The 24,739-nt window shown below is 33.7% G+C and overlaps 1 protein-coding gene across 1 annotated transcript; it reads right to left on the reverse strand.

Moving 5' to 3' along the window:
* Window positions 1-1,714: 1,714 nt before the first annotated feature.
* Window positions 1,715-20,909, reverse strand: ZSWIM2 (zinc finger SWIM-type containing 2). Its single transcript, XM_065927947.1, has 9 exons — window positions 20,745-20,909; window positions 19,459-19,535; window positions 18,093-18,133; window positions 11,640-11,850; window positions 9,896-10,147; window positions 6,802-6,886; window positions 5,827-5,939; window positions 3,384-3,537; window positions 1,715-2,524 (listed from the first exon to the last, which is right to left on the reverse strand). The coding sequence occupies exons 1-9, from the start codon at window positions 20,907-20,909 to the stop codon at window positions 1,715-1,717; spliced, it is 1,908 nt and encodes a 635-aa protein (XP_065784019.1).
* Window positions 20,910-24,739: the final 3,830 nt, after the last annotated feature.

A 24,739-nucleotide genomic window follows, 5' to 3' on the forward strand; every position in this document is an offset into this window, starting at 1 on the left:
TGACTTTGATGGCTACTTCATTTCTTCTAAGGGATTCCTGTCCACAGTAGTAGATATAATGGTTGTGAGTTATATCCACCTATTTCAGTTCATTTTAATTTGCTGATTCCTAAAATGTTGATGTTCACTCTTGCCATCTCCTGTTGACCACTTACAATTTTCCTTGATTCATGGACCTAACATTCCAGGTTCCTATGTAATATGCTCTTTACAGCATTGGACCTTGCTTCTAGTACCAGTCACATCCACAATTGGGTGTTGTTTTTACTTTGGCTCCATTCCTTCATTCTTTCTGGAGTTATTTCTCCACTGATCTGCAGTAGCATATTGGGCACGTATGGGCCTGGGCAGTTCATCTTTCAGTGTCCTATCTTTTTGCCTTTTCATACTGTTCATGGTACTTAACCACAAAAAGAAATGCATTTGAGTCAGTGCTAATGAATTGGATGAATTATTTTACATGGCCTATTATACAGAGTGAAGTAGTGAGAAAGAGGAAAACAAATGTTGTATACTAATGCATATATATGGAATGTAGAACGAACTGTGGTGTTGGAGAAGACTCTTGAGAGTCCCTTGGACTTTAAGTAGATCAAATCAGTCAATCCTAGAGGAAATCAGTCCTGAATCTTCTTTGGAAGGACTGATGTTGAAGCTGAAACTCCACCTGATATGAAGAACTGACTCATTGAAAAAGGCCTTCATGCTGTGAATGACTGAAGGCAGAAGGAGAAGGGGACAACAGAGAATGAGCTGGTTGGATGACATCACCGACGTGATGGACATGAGTTTAAGTAGACTTTGGGAACTGGTGATGGACAGGGAGGCCTGGCGTGCTGCAGTCCATGGGGTCGCAAAGAGTCAGACACGACTGAGTGACTGAACTGAACTGAACTGAGAAAGATGGTACTGATGAACCAATTTTTAGGGCAGACATAGAGAACAGACTTATAGACACAGGGTGGGGAGGAGAGGGTGGGATGAGCAAAGAGAGTAGCATGGAAGCATATACATTACCATATGTAAAACAGAGAGCCAGTGGGAATTTGCTGCATGACTCAGGGAACTCAAACTGGGGCTCTGTGACAACAGAGGTGTGGGATGGATTGGGAAGTGGGAGGGAGGTTCAGGAGGGAGGCCAATTCAAATATATCTATGGCTGATTCATGTTGATGTTTGGCAGAAACCAACACAATATTGTAAAGCAATTATCCTTCAATTAAAAATAACTGAAAAAAGGAAACCACCATCTGGATTTTCCTATAGGGTTGTGGTGATCATTAGTTCATAAAATGTAAAAAATAACTGGAAAGAATCCCTGTATGTTACATGTCACCAAATGAAATGTTTGAAAACAGTAACTCAATGCAAGGAAAATCTATTTCCTTAATTAAAAATAATTAATTTAATCAATGTAAAGACATATATAAAATTTCTAAAAATTATTTATAATTCATAAGACCCTGAAACATACTTATCAATGCTTTAAGTCTTATAAGAAATTAAGCCATTTCCTTAGGTCATTATTCATAGAGAATAGCTAAAATAAAAACACAGAACTTTGTATATATATAGGTCATTATTCATAGACAAGTAGGGAAAATAATAGCAGAGAATTTTATATATATTTGTCAGGAGTATATAGCATTTATTATGTTCTGCAAAAATTTTACATTTGATATTCAAATATTTTCTGATTTTAATAAATTAATTTTTACAAATGAACACCTTCCAATATTAAAGATAGCTCAGGGCTTTTTGCATTTAAAGGGTGAGATATAGGCCTTCTGGATAAATGACTACATTTTGGTCTAATTTTCCCCATACAATTATTATACCTCTTAGACAAACTAAGTTTTGTTGTATCCCAACTTACAATAAGACTTAAATCTGGAAGCAAAGTATTTGATCTCATGTTTTCCTCTCTTGCTTTATTACCAAGAAACTTCTTTGAATTGTGGTTAGTTCCTTTACAACTTTTGCTCATCTTCTGGCTTTGACTAGTGTGGTGTTTTTTATTTATACGTGGATTTTTCATTTCAGTTGGATGTATTATATTCTTGTGATCAATAGAAGGAAAAAATGTTTGAGATGATGTTTTTCCAAAGGATCCAGTGGGTAAATCTTGGAGATAGCTGGGAAAATGTTGGTTAATTTTACATTCATAGATTGATTTTCTTGAATTTAAATCATCTAGTTTGAAAGAATATAGATTGTCTATTGTTATATTCTGATAAGTATCATTTGGACTCTGAGGTGTATTCAATTTTTCAGAATTACGTTGAGATAAGATAGGTAAAATTCCAGGTTTGTTTTGTTTTAAGACTAATCCAGTACCAGGAATAAAAAGTTCTGGGTCTTCCTTTTTTGGCAGATGAGTGATGTCTGTGTTTGAAGCAGAATGATGTACATGTCCATTCACCGCTCTATCTTTCCAGATTAAAGGGTTATATATAACTTGTCCATCAATAGGGCATGAATTGCACTTGTGGAGTAACCAACTGTCAATACATTTCCTATGAAACTTAAAAAAAAGTTATGCTAATGAGAGATACATTATCTTATTTATAATGTACAGTATTCATATAAATTTTCCTATATCACTCATTTCCATATCATCCCTAATTCATTCCCATATAAAATTTCCTATATCACTTTAAAAGTTTCATAAAATTGGAAGGTAATACAATTTATCATGTTTTATGGAAATATTTTGAAGAATTTCTCTTAAAAATGTAGTTGGTTACAGACTGATCGCTATTTTCCACATTAAAATGAAAAGCCCTCTATGGATACCCTTTCACTGTTACTTTTTAATGAATGAGTATTATTAAACAATAAAAATGTCATAGCCAACTTGTGTTGAAGACTTATATGATGATGGTAAGACATAATATCATAAATTATAAAAGTTTATTTATTAAAACAACTTTATCTCAGAAAAAATGTGGTTACCACCACATAGTGATTCAGCAACATTAATACTTTGATTCCAGTGAGTCCATTTGAAATAATAATAAACTATGTAGAATTAAGCATTTCTGTTTCATCGGAAGAATCATAAGTTAGTATATTCTATAAGCTTTTTCTTTTTATCAGTAACCAAAGTAGGCAAAATTATTTAACTTGAAGTGTCATTTTATTTTTCCTCAGTAGTATATACAGAAATGATTTAATCCTAATTAATAGGAATCCATCCTTGAGGGGCAGAGAGCCATCTTCTCAATAGTCTCTGCTCTAGCAAATTTTTACACACACTGTTCAATCTGAACATCTCTGCTCATAATCCAACTAAAAAAGTAAAAGGAGAGTCTTAAATTGCCATTCCATTTGTGAAAACTGGCCCCACAGGGAAACTCAAACTAAAATGGTGTGACTTCTACCTTGTGAGTACATGGGAGCAATCTCGTATGTTGACCACGATGAAATGCCTTCAAACAAAGTCGACACTGGTATCCTGGAGCAAGCAGTTTGCTATTCTTTGTGATCAGAAAGAGAGGCAGTGACTTTACCACGTGTTTTGGTGTATAAATTTGGCTAAGTGAGAATAAGCAGAGAGATATGAATGGTCATATGTGATTATAGATCAGGAAGCTATCAATAGTACAGGTAATAACCCTCCATATAAATCATGCAAATGAACCCAATACTTTTTAGAACTGAAGATAATAAGTCTCATGCATTATAAAGTTTAAAAATCTATTGTCTTGATCTTGAACAGGATGAATCCAACTTCAACATCAACTTCATAAAGAACAAAATTTAGTCATTTCAAACAAAAATACCAAGTTGAAATTTTTTGAGTTGAGCTTTTTCACATCAATGAAACCAGAATAGAATTTTGATGAAAACTATATGCTTTCATATATATGAGCTGAGCTAACACAAAGGCTGGTGTTTAGAAAAATACAACCCAGTTCACTTTGTCATCTTGTAGGAAATAACATGGATGGTAGGCCATATTAAATATTCTGGGCTACTATGATAAATTGGTAAGTCATAATCTATGAAGAAATTTATTTCACATGGGGCATATGCTTACTACTTCAGTACTGTTAGACCATGTAAATGTACTGTAAAGATACCAATCCCATTTTTGTACCAAAACTACCAACAAACATAACTAAGATTATGCAATGTAAATTTGATGCCACTAGCAGCTGATAAAACAGACAAATATTTAAAAACAAAAGCTTGGTTTAAAGGTTAGATGCATTCTTGTTATTCAAAGGTTATCCAGAATAAAGTTAAAATATATTCTTAGAAAACTTTGTACTTTTCATTACTATATAGATATACTTCTCATTAACTCTGCAGATAAACTACAAAAATTGCCTTTACCAAGGCCATTTAATTATCAACTAAAAAAAAAAATCTGTGTGTTTCTATTATGTCAAGTTGTTAATCAGTTTTTAATCTTGAAACTCTTTTGTCTATTCCATTTTCTCTGCCTAGAACATCCTTCTATCCCTAATGTTCTCTTGCTTACCTCCACAATATCTCTTACACCATTAGTTATACAATTTATCATTCTAATAGGTTGAGGTGTGATACCCAGCCAGGGCCAAGGAAAAGGGAGATGGAAAGCCTTTGTATAGGCTCATTTCACACCCACAAACTATTTTATAGTCCACAAGAGCTACGGTCTCTGAAGTGTGTGGAGCACCCACAGAGCATGGGCTAGGTATCTACTGGGTTGGACAGAAGTCTATCAATCATCTGTCTATCTATATATAGATATACTATATATATATATGTAGGATAGAAATATATATACATAGGATAAAATTTTAAATATATATATATATTACATATATAATGAACAAGCACAATTTTTGTTTGGTTAATTCATTGAAATTGTCTTTTAAAAAATGTTTCAATTTTATCTCATTCTTTTAAAATGAACTTTGTTAATGTTTTATAGTGTACCTAATATAGTAATTATACACAGTAGGTTTAATTTTCTTTCATTAATAAGAAGTATGACAAAATCTGTCCTCTAGTAAAGAGGCTGAGTCAGGGTTTTGAAATACAACCAATCCCTTCAACACTCTTCATGAGGGTGGAGTAGAGGGGCAATGAGAAAAGAAAGACTTCCTTCCCTTCGTGGCCAATTGTTGTTGTTTAGTTACTAATGGTGACTTTGCAACCCCAGGGACTGTAGCTGGTCAGGTTCCTCTGTTCATTGGATTTCCCAGCAAGAATACTGGAGTGGGTTGCCATTTCCTCTCCAGGGGATCTTCGCGACCCAGGGATTGAACCCTCCTGTATTGACAGGTGAGTTCTTTACCACTGAGCCACCTGGGAAGTTCCAGTGGCTGATTACTTCAAAGCAAATCTCATAGTTAACTGTATTTTTTTCTTTATATTAACTCCTATCAGTTTTAATTTTATATTTATTTTGATGATCATTACTAAGGGAACTACTATAACTACTATATCCCTAATGTAATCTTTGGTAGAATTAATATTAATAATATAATAGTAGACAGCATTATTTGAATATTTACTGTATCAATTTCGCATGCACAAAATTTCTATAAGACTGGTTTTATAACTGCCCCCAATTTAAAGATAAAGAAAAATGTTGCAGGGAGGAGTGAAATAACTAGCCCAAAAGTTGCATAGACAATCTGTGGCTGTACTAGGACTGGATTTAGGCATTCTGACTCTAGAGTTTTGCTCTTCACTTGAACACTATCTCATCTAGTACATAATAGTACTTGATCAATACATGTTTCTTGAATAAAGAAATGAATAAAACTTATCCAAACTGAAAAATTATTTAAATATTTCCCCAAATACAAATTTCACTGAGACACTTACTCTTGCTTTTCTTGAAAATGTGGCATCTTTTCCTCTATCTCATTTTTAATATCAACATATTTTACAGTTTTATCTGACCTTTTCCCCAGCGATCTCCATTTTTGATTTCTCTTCTGTAATACGTAAAAAGTGAATGTTACTCGGCAATTTGTGGAAACTTTTACCTTGTGCATTAAAATCAGTAGGATGCATATCAGTAAAATAATAATGTAAATAAAGATCATCATTTTAAAATATAGCTTTTTAACACATTAAAGAAATTGCAAATTATTAGTCACTCATATACTGTTGCATAGCTACTCTAACAGTACTTTTAAAAGTAAAATTTTAACCTATTAATCAGTAATGGTAATTGAGGATGTTTTATCTTGTGTAGTAAGTTCAGCACTAGGAGATACTTATTTACTTGTTAAATTCAAGTGATATAGGAAATTTTAAAACCATAGATCATCATTAGTAATAAGTCATTTGGTGTGTTGAGATCTTTTTTTTCAAAATGAATTTTCAAACTTGATGGCCATTAATTTCTGCTTCCCTGGTGGCTCAGAGGTTAAAGCGTCTGCCTCCAATGCAGGAGACCCGGGTTCGATCTCTGGGTCAGGAAGATCCCCTGGAGAAGGAAATGGCAACCCACTCCAGTACTCTTGCCTGGAGAATCCCATGGACGGAGGAGCCTGGTAGGCTACAATCCATGGGGTCGCAAAGAGTCGGACACAACTGAGTGACTTCACTTCACTTAAGATTTATATATGATATCATCACATATTTGTTATTGTGTTGAATTTTATAAATTACTGATGTAAGAACCAATTGCCTAGAAAACCTTATGAAAAAGTTATCAAAAAAATCATGGTCTTTGGTTTTTATTCAGACACAGTCAGCTCTATTCCAGAGTGTTATATATTCTGAGATTTTACTTAGATTTACAATGGGACAAATACAAACACTATATGAAATTTAAGAAGGATACTGTACCTCACGAAACATAAATGAGTGAGAAAGATGGCAGCAGCTATCAAAACAATCCTGGCATAAGTGATATTCTATACATTTGGTACACCTAAAAATGCAAAACACCAAAACATACAGGAAAAAAAAAATCCAGTTATTTTGATGGTTTTTGGTGAAAAACTCTGGTCAAGATTTCCTGGGAACTATGCAGATAATGACATGGCCCATCTTAAATCTTACCTATATTAGTTTCCTGTTGCTACTATAACAAATTACATATTTAGCAGCTTAAACAACACTATTATCTTACAATTTTGTAGGTTGGAAGTTGGACATGGGTCTCAATGGGCTTCAAATCAAGGGGTCCACAAAATTGCATTCCTTTTCGGAGGCTATAGGGGAGATCTGCTTTTCTGTCCTTCCTTCTAGAGGCTGCCCACCTTCCTTAGCTTAGTTTGTGTCCCTTTCCTCCTCAAAGCAAGCAATGTAGTATCTCTCTGTGGCTTCCTTCCATAGTCACGTATCCCTTTTGATTGTCTTCTTTGCCACCTTTTCCCACTTTTAAGAACCCTTGTGATTATATGCTGAACCCAGGCAGTGCAGGATAATCTCCTTATTTTAAGGTCAGATGATTAGCAGTCTGAATTTCACCAAACCTTAATTCTCCTACAACATGCAACCTAACATACAGGTTCTGGGCATGAAGATGTGGATATATTGTGGAGGGTATTATTTTGTCTACCACACACCCCCACCATGATGTCTTTCTGGAATACTTTATCCTGAATCTATCTCTTTGTCTAAGTTCCTTAGGTCCAACAGCCTATTAGATATTCTATCATTTGATTTCTCAGTGTTTTTCTACGATTTCATGAATGCTAGAGTTATACTTAATAGAAAATAGAACAGGTTTCAAAACAGAACCTGTTTCAAAACAGGTTCTTGAAAACAGAATTGTACTATATTCCCTCTCTTCCCTCACAAAATGGAAAAACTCATATGTATAAGAAAATTTGCAATAAAAACTATTGACATGATAAAAATTTTCATTTTCTGCCAAATTCAATCTAAACATAGGTTACTTATATAAAATTTTGGCACAAGCAGATAATTCTAATTTACTTGCAGCAATATTCACCAAAAAATAACATTTCAAGCAATATAATAATGTTATTTTCTTACTCAAGTTATCAAAGAATGAGAAGATTATTTCCAAGAGAAATTTGGGAAAATATATCCTTCAGACATCTTAGAAATAGCAAGTATTAGTTTATTCATTAGTATTATGTATATACACAAGAAAGATTCTTAATAACATCTGAGCAATGGTGTAATTTATTCCATACATCAGACTATGCTGGGCTAGAAAAAGTTAAGCATCTCTGCGTTGATATATATATGATATTTTTGAAATTAAAAGGTAATAAGTATTAATAACTATATTATGAACTTTAACAAAGAAGGAACTGAAAAGCTTTCTAGTTTATCTTGCCTCTTATTCAAACCATTGCTAAACTACTGGAAATAGTTCTTTCAGCCTAACGACTGAAATCTTACTATTTGAGGGAGTGGAATAGTGTGCATTCTTTAATTTGTAAGAGAAAATTGATATGGATGTGAATAATTGTGAACAAATGCATATAGAAGAAGTTATTCTGAGAGTGTGGAATGGCAGCAGGGAGCAGAACAGTGGAGAATGCCTGGATTGAGGGGTAGCAGGAAGACTCACGCATGGGGACAGAAAGTGCAGTCAGAGGGACAGAGGAGAACGCTGTCATTCACAAAACCCAGGAAATTTACCAAAGCCACTCACACATTGACCATTTGAGGAACACATCACTATAAAGACTGAAAAGTTTATACTGTGACGTTCACTTGTCCTTATTCCCCACCGAGCTATTTCTCCCAACTTACTTTTCCACACATTATCTTAGTCCCTTATTTTTCTTACTCGCCCCTCCTGAAAAAAATTCAGACTGCCAAAGCAATGAGTGCTAGTGCCAAATATCGTCTTTCCTTTTTCTAGAATTCTCTTTAACCAAAATTCCAGAAACTGTCCGAACACTTCCTGCTAAACCTTATAAAAATTCTGCCCTTCTTCCTCAAGTAAAAAGGCTCCTCTGGCGCTTTCTCAGGCCCGCTGTTTTCCAATAAAGACTTCTGCGAACAGTGCTCTGGCTGATTGGTTTTTATGTGACACATTGAGAAAACAAACTACTAGAACAGTTCCAAGAGGCAGGTATCATTCTCTGTTGGGGTGATAAAAACAGGTCTATAGTTTTATGAGAGGGTTTTAAAAATGTGTTAATTGGACTCATCATAATGTAAATCAGGAAGACTGCATTTTAGAACATTTTTAACAAAGGTTGAAACAGGATATTTTCTTCTTCACACACAGTTAATCTTTAAGATTTTAATTATGAAAGAACAAATTTCCAAGCATAGCAATTAATTGATATTTTATTGTGGGACTTGTGGGAAAGTTTGAGGATTACTTAAAAAGTAATGAAAATTTCTTTCTTTCCTAAATATCTTGTGGTGGTGGTTTAAGATGTAAAAGAAAACAAAACATGCATCATTGCAGTTTGGAGTTGGGGGGACATTAACTTCAGTTGATCTAGTTAATATCCCTCTGGCTCAGTCCTAGAAGTTCTTGGCAATGACTTCATAGGTGGTTCAAAGAAAATTACAGGGGATGAGAGGTCTCTCTAGCAGGGCTCTGAGCTTGCAAACTGATTTAAGCCAAATTATAAATCCTGCGATCAGTGCTTCCAAGAAAGAATGATAGTTCAGACTAACAATCTAGACCAGAATGCAAAGTTAATACTCTATGTGAGTAAAACAACTGTAATCTCTGAGGTTCAGGGCTGACATAAGATCACTAGTCTGAAAATTCTGAATAAGCAGCCTAATCCTATATAGGGCAAATACAAAAACAGAACAAAACAAAATCCACCCATCCCCCAAAACAAGCAAGCAAAACAAAAACAAAAACAAACAAAAAAAAAAAAAATAAAGGAAGGAAAGAAGTTTAAATGACTAGTACTCTAATGTTCAAAGTTTTCTAAATTAAAAAAAAAAAGACTACAAACTTATAATTTTACTAACTGATACTTACTTGTAACACTTCCCTTCAAGTGGAAATTGTTGACAGTTATTACAAGGAATTCCAAGATGCTTGTCTAATCGTTCTTTCTCAGCTGCAGTCACAAGTTTGTTAGAATTTTTGAATTCCTCTAAAATAAGATTTAATGGTCCAAAGTCTTTCCTACACAGAGGACATTTCAACATGGAAGAGTTCAATGTCACATCCTGATAATTAGCTAAGATCTTCATACATTTTATATGAACACTATTGCCACAGCCAAACCTGTTAGAAATAAAATCCATGTTTATTATTTGTATGCAGCAAAGTGTATTTACATAAATAAGTTTTCCGTGCTACCATTTTTTATTTCCCATAAAAATAGATTCAGAACTGATCATTTATAGCTTGATTACAGACATAAATGGGGCTTCCCTGATGGCTCAGTGGTAATGAATCCACCTGCAATTCAGGAGACATGAGAAACGGGTTTGATCTCTGGGTAAGGAAGATCCCCTGGAGGAGGAAATAGCAACCCACTCCATCGTTCTTGCCTGAAAAATCCCATGGACAGAGGAGCCCAGTGAGCTATGGTCCGAAGAATCACGAGGAACTGGATACAACTGGGGAGCTGAGTGCACACACACTTAAACACTATCCTTTCTGTCTAGTCTAATCTAATCTATCATATTGAATTTAGTAGATCAGCGTTCCAGACAAAATGCTCCCCATTTCAATGAAATTGGCAAAGATTTTGCATCATTATATTTTTCATTTTTAAATTGAGAATGAATACAGTCTTAGCAAAGAGGAAAATTATAATAGCAATTATTATTTTTAAATAAAAAATGTTGCTGAGAGCAGAGGTGTCACCTTATTTTTCTAGAAATTACACTAACATGAATGTGGTAGTACCCAGTTAATATCTGCTGAGAGAAATAATATTTTGGGAAATAGTTAATAATTTCAAAATATGCAAAGGAAGCATTTGAAAAAATACAATGTGGATGAAAATTTTAGTAAATAATCAAGGAAAAAAAACAGTTAAAATGTTAAATACCAAGTGGTTGCTCAAATTTTCCAAGTCCAATTTTATAGTGCCTTTAAAAATAGTTGAGTACAAAACTGTTAATAAACATTTATGTATAAGCGGAATTTTGAATTATTTAGGTTTAAAGATAAAATTTAGAAAAGCTGAAGAGATTTTTTATCATTTTAAAGTAAAATAACCTTTACTTTCAGAAAACTCTTTGTAACCACTCTAAGCAATGGCATCTGCTTATGCTAAGTCATTTCAGTCGTGTCCGAATCTTTGCAACCCCATGGACTGTAGCCCACTAGGTTCCTCTGTCCATGGGATTCTCCAGGCAAGAATACTGGAGTGGGCTGCCAGGTATTCCTCCAGGGGATCTTTGGGTCCCAGGGATCAAACCTGCGTCTCACATCTCCTACATTAACAGGTGGCTTATAAGCTACGGAATTTGTTCATGTGTATAAAACAAAAACATGAAAATTATCTACTTTAATAACTTAAAGTGAAAAGGGAACTAAAGTAGAATTTATTTTTTAATTTTCAGTCTTTAAATGTAGCCAGAAATATTTAGAGTAGGAAAAGGACCTCTTTAAACATATGTGTTAGGAAATAAAAGGCCAATTAAATATGATTGCTTAAATATGTATTATTCTTCTATCAACATGCTTCATAACGATATATTATAAACATATTAAATTAGAATTTTTTCATATGTTTGTAGAATCTAAAGAAAACTCATGTCACCTGCAAAAGGTTACAGGAAGCTTTTTCTCTAAAAGTACTTCTTGACAAATAGAGCAGATATCGTCTGAACCGATTTCCTTCTGTTTAATGTAACCATCTTCTTCAATCCGTGCATTTTCATTGTTTATTTCTTGTTGGGGAGTTTGAACTCGATGTATTCCCTGAAGCAAATCATTGATTTCTCTCTCCACAAGACCTAACTGCAAAGCAGCTAGTGATAAATTCCAAAGTATTAAAATTTGATGGCAAATTGGAGATACAGAAACAACTTAGGCGGAAAGTTAGCATTTTTTATTCCAAATATCAGAAAGACAGACTTGGTTGAATTATTACACTGACGTTTACTATTTTTTGTATTCCTTTCAGAGCCAAAAGGTCAGAAAAGAGTTGTTTATAAAAAGCATGGAAATTATCTCTTATTTTCTTGTTACTCTAAAGAGTTGGTACAACCAGTACCTTATAAATGTTTCAGATTAATTATATGACAGTGTTCATTCTTGGATTGGTGCTGTAATTATCTCTCACATTTTTATCTTTTATTAAAAAACAAATACTTTATCAACATACAAGAGTATTAAAAGAAATGGGTGCAAATTCAGAAAGGGAAGAGATATTTGAGTAGTTAGTGTAATTAATATTTGTTAGATGAGTAAATTACTAAATAGATAATGAGAGAGCAAGACTCCACTGTGCCTATTTTCCTTCCTCAGTTTCACGCCCTTACAAGAGCGTCTCGGTAGCCACATCCTTCACAGATTTGGTCAGTATTCCTCAGGACAACCTATTAGGAACTATATTATCTATACCCTTGGGATGTACAGTTTTTGAATTCTGAATTATCTCCATCCTGCTATCCTATTTCCTGCTCTCAATGCATGTAGTTTTTGATCAAGGCATCCTAGATTCCTTTTTTCTCTGGCCCATTCCCATGTTCTTTTCTCTTTCTCTCTCCTTAACATGCCATAATTAAAATGACAGCTGTTACTGGCCCCCCTGAGTTCTGGTCATTTTATACATTCTTTAATGCATATAGATTAAAAATCACTTGCAAGGTAATGAAAAGCTTCATTTTCCCCTAAAAAGATTACCACTTAAACACTAAAAATATTGAAAAGCTCATGGTTACATTTGACTATAGAGATCTCTGTTCCTTGTCTAAGGTGGGGTGGCAGGTGGAATGTGGGAGGGTATTATACTTTAATTAACCATTACTTTGGAGGATGAGGGCTATCTGTCACAGAGACACAGCAACATCTGCTCCCTAAAAAAATGAGGAGGAAAATGAAGAACAAAAGATTTCTCCACAATAGCAGAAATATTGAATTATAAAATTTCCTAAGAGAAGCTGGCTACAAAATATTCTCTGTGCTATAACATGAATCAGAGAATAAAAGGGAGAAACGAACTCTTCTGAAATTAATTTGGAAAAATTAATGTAAGAGACTATGAAAGAATCTTCTTTAGTAGAGAAGAGCAAGACAGTTAATCTTATCAGATATCACAATCTATTATAAAAACAATAAATATACAAAAACTCACTAAAGAATAAAAATTATGAAACAAGGTTGAAAAGAAACACTATTTATTAGCTGTCACTGAGATAACTAGGTATAAATATGGAGAAAATTAAACTAATTAAAAAAATACCAATCTCCAATTTATACCAATACAACTACACATGGATGCCATAAGGAAAAATAAAAATAATATGAAAAAGTTAGCAGAAAAAAATATCTAAAACACTATGGAAGGACAACTTTCAAAGCATCAAAACAATATACACAAAAAATAAAAATAGTAAGATTTAGTAACACACAAAAACCGACATATATATAACAAAACAAAAAAACCATATAAAAAAGAATTATATCATTAGGAATACATTTGCAAAGAGGGGTAAACCCTATATTTAGGAAGAGCTTGTAGTTTTACTCCAATAAATAAATAGCCAAAGTACAATTTACACATGTAGTACAAATAAGTCAATAGATGTTCAATTTCATTAATATCAAAGAAAAGTGGGTTCAAATCAAAATGAGTCACAGATAAAGAGTGAAATCTAAATAAAAGGTAATAAATAAATAAAGGGCTATGTTTCATTTGCCCTAAATTATTTCAGGGCATTTTAGATTCTAAAGGTATGTCAGGTGTATGAATAATGAAAACTATTTTCTTAATTTACTGGGAATGAATAGATTACTATGAACTTTGTATCTTTTCCTACTCTGTGTGACTTAGTCTTTTTTCCTAGTATTATAGAAATATCTGTTTTTCAAAATTTTCTATGTATCTTTATTTACTTTGGAGACTTAAAATAGGCTGTTAAATATATGTAATATGTTAAATATGACTAAAACATGAATCCAAAAAGCAAAACTAGCAGAAAACTGATATATTGCTGAAATCATTAATCAGCAAAAGTAATGGTATAAAGCATTAACGCTATAAAATATTAATACTTAAAAAAGGAAAAAATCCTCAAACAACACAGATATGGAGAACAGATTGATGGTTGCCTGAAGATGTGTAGGGGGGTGGCTAGGAGGTAAGAGAAATGGCTGAAGGTGGTCAAAATGTGCAAACTTCCATTTATAAAATAAATTAGTCGTGGGAACATAATGCACAGCTTGGTGACTACAGTTAATAGTACAGTTAATAGTACTGTGTTGCATATTGAAAGTTGCTAAGAGAAAAATCTTAAAAATATTCATCACAAGAAAAAAGTTATAATTGTGTGATTTCGTGATCATTTTGCAATATACATATACAGTGAATCATTATGTCATACACCTGAAATTTATATAATGTTTTATGTCAATTATATCTAAATAAAAACAATACTTTTTGGAGTACTTTTGGAGTACTCTTGGAGTACTTTTACTCCAAGAGCCAATTAATGAGACTTTAGGCTAGATAAATAACTGAGAGAAGAAAAAGTTTCATATACAAGGAATATAACAGGAAAAACTATACTCCAATAAAAATTAATAAAAAATCAATAAAAATGAGTCAAGATAAAACAGAATATAACAGGTATTTAGAAATAAATGCCAAACAACAGGAGAATGTTAAGTCAATTATGACATATAATACTCTTGAGTATATCATAATCTATTTAACATTCACTGACAATTTAGAGAGACTATATAGCATTGAAAGTATTTATAAAGTACCAGTGTGTGATAAAAGCAGAACACAGAATTCCCACACTTACATTTATTCTCTGTATAAATACAAAGTAAAAAAAGAAAATAGAAAATGAATATTAATTATATTTTTGTGGTTGGAATTAAAAAACTTTTCCTTAAGTGTGATCCATTAATATTTAACTGAAAAAAGGAATAGATGGGATTTACTAGACATTGTATTTAGAAAAAACCCATTAGGCAATAAAGCTAGGTTTTGCTGGAAAATATTTGTGGGGTTATGGGAAAAATATTGTGTTCGAAAACTGCTATTTTTATGAAAAATTCCTATGTAACCAGGTTTGTGCTCAGTCCACAAGTCGTGTCCAACTCTTTGTGACCAACCAGGCTCCTCTGTCCATGGGATATTTTAGGCAAAGATACTGGAGTGGGTTGCCATTTCCTTCTCCAACCATCTTTGTAGGTCTTCAAAAATAAAAGCAAGTCTCAGGTTTCTGAAATGCAACACTAGGGTACAAACAATTGTTTCCAGATTTATTTTAGAAAAGAATCTATGAATGATGTTCAAAATGTTTCTGCTTCATTATTAGTAACCTTCTTCTCTACATTTATATACTTTATATAATATTAATGAATAGCCATTTATAGCTTTCTTTGGATTACTTTAATTTTCATGCATGTTTGTTCTAGCTTTCATTTAAATGATAAACTTCAACATTATTGAGACATACTTTCTTTGAATATTTGTACACAAAGTATCTTCTCAATGTAAGTAGCTAAAACATCTTTTAAATATCATATAAAATATTTTTAGTAGGAAATATAATTTTTCAAAATTCATATACAGGATCAAATTTAACCATTTACAAACTTTCCTACTATAGGATACTTAATAATAAAAATAATAAGACATGATTTCTGCTTTCAAGAACACAAAGGAGAATATGATGCAAAATATTAAATTTATCCATATGAAATTACTATTTTCATAGATGAAAAAATATTGGCAATTCATATGATCCAATTCATTAAAAAATAACCTAGCAGAGCTCTCAACTAAAATGCAGTACAATAAATATTTGTTGAATATAACTGGGTAGAGTTGTACTGTCCAATACAATAGCCATTGGTTACTGAGCACTTGAAATGTGGATAATGTGACTGAAAAATTGAATTTTGAATGTTGCTTTATGGAAGACTAATAATCTATAGTTTTTGGAAATTAAGAAGTATGTTTATAACAATTTATGTGTTATCTGAATCTATTTTTCAATTGAATATTTTATGATGTCTAAATGCAGATCAAGCATTTCTAATGAAAATACAGTGTCTGAGTTGAGATGTACTGTAAGTGTAAAAGACAGACTAGATTTTGAAGACAAAGGGAAAAACATCACACTATCTCATAATTTTTATATTGATTACATGTTGACATGATATTTTTAAGTATTGGGTTAAAATAAAATATATTATTAAGACTAATTTTCCTATTTCTTTTTACTTTTTATAATATGGTTACTAGAAAATTATACAAGTGCTTCACATTATATTTCTAATGGGCAGCGTAGTATAGAAGAAGCTTGTGACATGATATGGAAAATAGTGTAGAGGATGTGAACATTAAACTTCAAGTAGATAGAGAAATAGAGAAGAAAACAATATGCATGAACTCATACAATCTAATCATTGTGTATGAAGGGTTGGGAGAGGATGAAGTGAAGACTAGTGACATGTCAGGAAGAACCTTTTGTCTACAATGTGGAGGAGCCAGCAGCAAAGGGCAGGTGCTGGAAGCCAGGAGGCTCCTAAGAACAGGACTAAACGTTGAGGAAGCTTGACCGAAGGTGAGAACGAGGACAGAGGTGAGAGCGCAGCTGAGAAGTAGGGACGGTGTAACACAAACGGGATTTGTACAAGAGAAGAGGATGAGAAATGGAAAACCAAGGATGCCACAGTTTCTAGCTTTGAGGCTAAAGAAAAGGGAAAGTCAACATGTGAGCTGCGGAATACAACAGGGGAGCACATATGGGGGAATTTAGTACTCAAAATGCCCGTGGGACCTCCAAAACTGTGCTGCTGAGAAGGCAGGTGGAAACACGGGTCTCCTGATAAGATGCAGAAATCACTGCTACAGACATAACAAGGGGAGACAGGCAATATGAGACATTTTTAAGAAAATATGTGCTGGCAGTGATTTCGTTGCTGAGGTGTGTCCAACTCTTTTGCGGCTCCATGGACTGTAGCCCACCAGACTCCTCTGTCCATGGGATTTCCAGGCAAGAATACTGGAGTAGGTTGCCATTTCCTTCTCTGGGAAATGCAATTTCCTGGCCCATGGATCAAATCTATGTCTCCTGCTTGGCAGGTGGTCTCCTAAACTGCTGGCAGTTTTTTTACTGCTGAGCCACCAGGGAATGTGTATGTGGAGAGAAGAATATAAAGGAAAAATGCCTGTGAAACACTAATGTTAATTTATTGTCTATTAGAACTTATAAATGTCTACTGTTATTGTACTTATAAAATAGTTTGAGGGGAATGAACCTGCTTAAATAGAATCTGTACCTCGAATTGAAAAAAACCTAATTATTACTTTACTTTTTATGACTATTATAGACATTAATAAATTTTAAAATGCCTTTGTAGTTCTTGGATGAATCTAGTGTAGGTTAAATAAATCTTTTCAGGAAACACTTTGATAATGACAGCATCTTTATTATAAAATGTACAAATCTAATTAACCTGTAATAGAATTATTTTTCTTTCTCTTTTATTTTTGAGGACTCTAGAATTTATTTTTAAGTTGAAAATTATAAAAATTTTCATATGCCTGACTTTAAACTCAATTTATTGAGTTTTACTGTCATTGGAATTATTTTACTCTCAAAAACATAATTTTTGCATAAAAACTTGTCAGTAAATATTTTTAAAAGAAATTATGTATCATGTCAACTGTCTATTTCTGGGATCTGAACAATTTATTATTTTTCTCACAATTAAAATAAAATTAGATATACAAACTACTGTGAATCCTTGCTTAGAATACATAGGGAAAGTGTATTGAAAATCTGGCAATTGTTTCATCTCATTTATTATTAAATGTTTTTTAATTTGAAATGTCATATAAAGTTACATTTTTTTTTTGTTATTAGAAAAATGTCCCAATTTTCTTAAATGTAACAAACTGCATTACAGACAGCTGTCAGATCATCTAGAAAAATAACTGACTAAATTTAGAATATGTCTTAACAAAAATTTCTTAATTTGTTAACTTTAAATTAGTAAAAACACACACACAAACACAACTTACATTCATGATTCCTTGGGAGCCTGAATTTTTTCAACAAGACCCTAATATCCAAAAGTAGAAAATCAAAATGAAACATTTATTTTTGACATAACCTCAAAAGGTATTATTAATTTTAGAATAGGAATGGCATTACAGAATTTACTTTGCTGAACACATTAGGTATAAATCTAAAATTCTCATCATTTTCTGTTACAAGACATTAAATTTATGTTTTAAAATAAATATGTGAAAAACATGATCCATGGAAACAAAAGGCATTTGCAATAAAGAGATTTGTCAGAGAGAGTTTCTTTATGACATAAGAGTAGTTCACAAAGAAAGATTAGTGAGGGAATCTAAGTATTCACAGCACTCCTTTTAAACTGCCCTGGAAGCTTCCTTGGAGTAGGAAATGGCAACCCACTCCAGTATTCTTGACCGGACAATCTCATGGACAGAGGAGCCTGGTGGGCTACAGTGCCTGGGCTCACAAATCAGACACAAATGAGTGACTAATACAGAAGCTTCCTACTCCTGGAAATGGAGGAATTTTCTAGATAATTCTTGTTTTCCTATACATATCACTTTTAATGTATGACAGAAAAATACTTTCAAATATTATCAACTAAAATGGAATATAACTTTTTAAAAAGTGGGAAGCATATTTTAAATTCTTACTTAAATATATTAAATATACATTAGTATATTAAATACTTGGATTATATTTCCACTAAATTTATGGTTAATATGCTGCAAAAAATGTTACATAAAAATCAGAACAGAATACCCTTGCCCAAAGGAAACTGGCATAAAATAAAAATCTATTTTATGTAAAATGATAAAACCAAATTGCAAGCTTTAAAAGGACTATAGATGGAAGGAATTTTTTTTTGTTTTTCATTTCTGGGATTGCCTACAAACAGGTTCTGACTCTAGACGAAAAATTCTAAATTTGACATAAGTAATCTAAAGTAGAATCTTGAAAATTCATAGTCAAATGCTTACTGAAAAGGACGTAATAAAATTTTAAAAAATCATAATGAACTATGTAATTATCATCACTGCTGTGAATCAAGGAGATTGTTTTATTGTTAGATTTCACCTTTGTACATAATAAAAGTCTAAACATTGATTTTTTTTTCTTATTAAAAACAATAACATTACAAACATGTAGAGGTGGTAGTATGCTTTTCAATTTAAATTTGGGGGTTTAAATAAAATACCCCAAACTATATGGACTATATTGACAAGCTATGGTCATTTTACCTTTATATTTTCTCAACACCAAATTTCTTTAATCTTACGGAACTCAAACTATGAGAAAGGAAAAATAAGTAATAAAACAAGATGTTTCTTTGTGGAAGATCTTCATTACAACATCACTTACCAGCATATGTGCTTACAAAGTTCCCCTCCTTTCAGAAATGTGGAACAATTACAAACATGAGGATTTCCTAGAGAAACCTTCAAAAGAAAAATGTATACTTAAAAAAAGCACCTCAAGTCAATTTTTAGATTATAGAGTAAAATTAAGTTAATAACTGGATTAACAGAGCTTTCAGGTCATAGTTTAGGTGACTCTAAAAGGCTAAATACAGTCTACTTGGGACATCTTAATTCTTGACATCAGTCTAATTCTCCACTTCCATATTCTTTGCCTTGCTCAACAAATTGTATTGTCAGCTAAGATTGTTTTTAAGAGTGCTATGTTTAGGCAAGTGAAAAGAACTCTAATTTTAAAAGCTTGAAAGAAAAATCTATAAAATATTAGCTGAAAGGAAATTCTACTTTGCAGTGTAGCTAAAGACTTGGAGTAATGGAGTACTTCCCGGGTTTTTTTGTGCATATATTTCAATTAGTGAGTGTATTTAATTTTACTTACTAAGTCTATACTGGCTTAAACTATTTATTAAATACCCTAAGTGTTGTAAAGTGGGAAAAGGACGTCTGTGATAAGCATAGGTTAGTAATCTGTACTCAGTATTTAAAATGCATCACATTAATTTAATAATTAATTATTAAAATAAATTAATTAAAAATAAAATAGCAAATTAAAATAAATAAATTTAATTTAATTTAATAACATTAAATTAAAAGATTCCAGGTCATCTTCTGGGAAGTAGAGCGGTGGCTGATTTTAGACTGATGAAAGAAGGATATGTGAAAATTAAATATCTGTAGTTTTCAGCAAAAGTGAAAAGAATTTTTATTCATCAAGACCTTTCCAAGGAATCGCCGTTTAAGCTACACTTTAAAAGTGTCTCGTTATAGCTTCCAAGAGACAAAACAGTAAAGAAAATCCAATTTTATTTATCCAGCAAATATATACGGCTTGTAAACCGACTGGACGATTTTCATTTCATCTGCGTTACAGAGCTAGTGATCCGAGAATTTACGTAAAAGCAAACCATATACTCAAATAAAATCTGTTATGTTTTCAAGCCCGAAGATCAAGGGCCAGCATCTTAGAAGCTGGATATGATTTGGAGCCTTAACCTCCAATAACGGAACTTTTCTAACAAATACTATTTTGCTCGGCAATGCACACGTCTTTAAAGCCGGGAACACTCGCGGGTGAGGTTCGGCAGCGAGTAGCCACATACAAGGTGGATCTGGGGGGACTGGGCGGGTCCGCCTGGCTGGAAGCCGAGGCGAGTTGGGGGCGGTAGTTACTCGGAAATCCCTGTTTTCCGGTTCCTCCTCTCTCAGCAGAAAGGCGGTGGGGCCCATCTCTCGCAGGAGGTAGATGCTGCTGCTCAGCGCTTGGTCTTGCTGCCAGCTGAGGCGGTCGATCAAGTGTCTTCGCCTCTCAGAGGCTTTACAGCCCCCGCGAAGCATCTTGCCCGGGGCAGGGCGAAGGCAGCAGTTCAGCCAGGCTGTCGGAGTCGCCAGCCGGTCTCCATGACAACCGCGTGCCTGTCGGTTGCTTGGTGACGGTATTTGGGCTCCCCGGTATCCCGGCGTGCCTTGCGCTGAGGTGTAGCTTTGCGAGATCACACCCGCCTCCACTCCTTCCAGAAGCAACGATCTTGACCGCGGAGTGTTTCTGATACCCAACGGAGGCGGTCGAAGATATCGCTGTCAAATCTCTCGCGTTCCTTCTGCTGGTTCCTCGCGGGCGGGGCTCGTGAATTCTGTGTTAGGACTGCCGCACAGCCCGGTTACAGTTAGGGCTCTGGATGCTAAAATTATCGTGTAATGATTCATCGTTTTTATCCGAAAGACGTTCCACAAACATTTCCCGATTGCTCACTAGGTGCATAATCAGAATTAATCGCTGGGGGAAGATCAATGATGTGGAACACAGCATTCTAACCTGGAAGCTAGGCTCTTTAAGTAGGGCTGTAAGTGTTGGTGTTGTGCTCAGCATGTTTATATTTTGTGTTTGGATAGGGATGGGTGTTGGGTATGTGTGCAGAATCCATTGCCTCTATGCCCTCTAAACTTACAAATAACTATTTAAGGGATAAGGTATGTAATGTTCACCGGATAGTTCAGATTGTCTATGAGCTTTGTTGCTACGTTCAGGAGGATAGCAATAGTAAAATATGAGTCAGGTAAAGAAGCCATGTTACTGGAATCTGTCTTTAAAAGTGAAATCCGGAAATGACCAGTTGTGGCCCAGTAACATAAAGATGAGGGATATTTGTCCTATTTTATCATGGAAAGAACTCACAACTCGGTATGTGGAGAGCAGGAGAAGAAAATGGTCAAAGGCTCTGATATGAAAGATGATAGAAATGGCAGCTTTCACATGTGAGACAACTGAATAAACAGCATCCAATCCTAGGTCTAAGATTTTAACTTAATTTTATCGCTACTCTCCTATTCTGACTAAAAACAACTAGCATACATGCTACCATACTCCCAACTTTACCATCAATTTAATGGTGCTAGATGTTAAAGTATTATAGTAATACATTAAGAAAAAACTCATATCCAAATCAAAGAAATTATAAATTGAATTTGTAATTTATTTATTAATACTTATAATTAAAAGGACTCAAAATAAAAGACAATCTGCACTTTACGATGAGTAAGGTTTCAGAGTGAAGGCACTTTATTCAATCACCATTTCTCTCCTCTCTCCATGTACATATATGTCTTCATATAGATATTACATATATATATTATGTATATAGCTATTTAAGAATTACTCTGAAGAAACTTAAAAAAATAGCAAATAATTGTTAAAATTATTTTGTAAATAAGTAAAATTATTTTATTATCATAATCAGGTAATAATACTCATTACATGTGTAAGTGATACACAACATTCTCAGAAGATTGTGCCTTTAAGATACAACTGTCATGTCAACTGAATATAGGTCCATAAATTCTATTGGGGGAGATGATGAAAGTAACAGTATTCACACTTTTACTGAAATTAAAAAGGGAAAGCACAGATTGCTAAACAGAACTTTAGCTATAAGACATTTGTTTTTGTATCTGTCAGTTAAGACATCAATAACATTTTTATAGCCAGGTTGCTCTCCCATATGTTTGCTTCATCTCTTAAGAGTATTTTACAGGGGTAATATTTTGCAAATATTAAATAAGGGAATTGTTCCCCTCCAAATTACATTTTGAAGCATATTGCCCAGGAAAGAGGGAAGTGGTTAGTGCTAGAAAGTCACTGATAAGTCATTTGAATTACATGAACTAAGTTTTAGGCTCTTTAGCAATACAATTTGATTATAAAAGATAATTAAAAACTTATTATAATTTAGGATTAAGATATAAAAAAACTGGGCCTAGAGTATTAGGCCTGGGAACTGTATAAAAGAGAATGCCTTGAGTGGGTAGGAAGAAGAATAACAGAAGTCAGTGGAAAGTCAGCTACCAGTCTCAACAGGGTGTGTATGTTGGGGTAAGTATGTGGAGTAGGTGGAGGGATGGATTGAAACAATGAGCTGGGTTTATGAAGACTAAGAACACATGTGTGTGTGTGTGTGTGTAGTATGCTTACTTCTGGATTAATATTAGGGAGGTACAGGCTAGTAGGAAAGTTAGGCTCCTGGCTTAGGGCCCTAACACATGATAAGCAATATGCAGAGGTGCCAGTGGAAGACAGGTAAATGAACTGGATGCAATGCCTTGATTCTCAAGGGGGTGAAGATATACAATGAACATAGGAATATGTGTTTACAAAATAAAGACAATATTATTGAATGCAGGAATCAATGACTTCAAGATTTGAAGAAAACAGAACCGAGAACTCTTGTGGGAAGCACCACATGATACCTTCTATTAAATCAATAGGTCCAACACAACTCAGTGGTTCCCAACAGGTAATCAACACACTGCAGAAATGACCAGCAAGAGTCCTGGAGACACTGTATGGATTCAAGGTCTCCATCTTTTGTCATCAGACACAAGGTCATATAAGCTTCACTTTCCTCAACTCATATAATTTGTGGAGAGAAATAGGAGATGGGTAGAAAACTGAATTGCTAAGCGTTTTACCCTTAATAGTGACCAAGGTACTTTAACATTCCTCCTAGTGGACTAAACATAAGTCAGATTTCTTCCAGACGTTGGGTCCTTTACCTCCCTTAGAACATTTACTTTAGAAAACGTTCAGTTGTAAATTTTTTCACTGCCTTTTGATATACAGATTTTCTCACAGTTTTACAACCTAGTACTATTTTTCTCAAGAACCTGCTAGCCATCCCTTTGAAATAGAATCAAGAAAGATATTGCTCCTATTCAGCAAAGTGGAGCTGAACTTTGATAATAAATGGCCTAATCATAAATGGCCTAATCACATTAACCAATCTCATCTGAAGTATCTCTGGTACTTTCCTTCTATCTCACCAAAGTCCCACCTTTGTTATAGTATAGTTTAGGTCAGATTCTCTCCCTTATCTGTTTTGAAAAGACTAGTTTGCCTGTTTACTCTACCAGTGCAATTTTTCTTTGGTGATAGATACCATTTATCTAAAAAACTTTATTAAAAAAGACTAAATGAGTTTACTAAGTCTCTCTCCCTTCTCCAACCACAATCCAGTGACTAGGGGAATAGTGGCTAGCAAAGATGGTCGCATCATTTATAGAGAAAACATACCTTGATATTTTGCACATCCAACTCTAAAATAAATAAATTTGCAACCAACTATGAGTGGGATTCATACTTTTAGTTTAAGGTAATGAAATCCTTTTCAGTCTGAAAAGATTATGAAATTAATAAAAAATTTAAAAGATTTTCATTTATGACATTAAAGCCAACCAGAGAGGGTGAACAGATATGGAACAACAGGCTGGTTCAAAATTGGGAAAGGAATACATCAAGGATATATATTGTCACCCTACTTATTTAACTTATATGCAGAGTACATGATGCAAAATGCTGGGCTGGATGAAGCAGAAGCTGAAATCAAGACTGCTGGAAGAAATACCAACAACCTCAGATATATAGATGATACCACTCTAATGGCAGAAAGCAAAGAGGAGCTAAAAACCTCTTGATGAAGGTGAAAGAGGAGAGTAAAAAAGCTGGCTTAAAACTCAACTTTCCAAATCTAAGATAATGGATCTGGTCCCATCACTTCATGGCAAATAGATGGAGAAACAATGGAAACAGAGAAACTTTATTTTCTTGGGCTCCAGAATCACTGTGGATGGTGACTGCAGCCATGAAATTAAAAGATGTTTGCTCCTTGGAAGAA

The sequence above is a fragment of the Muntiacus reevesi genome, chromosome 3 (genome assembly GCF_963930625.1).
Source record: "Muntiacus reevesi chromosome 3, mMunRee1.1, whole genome shotgun sequence".
Lineage (NCBI taxonomy): Eukaryota > Metazoa > Chordata > Mammalia > Artiodactyla > Cervidae > Muntiacus > Muntiacus reevesi.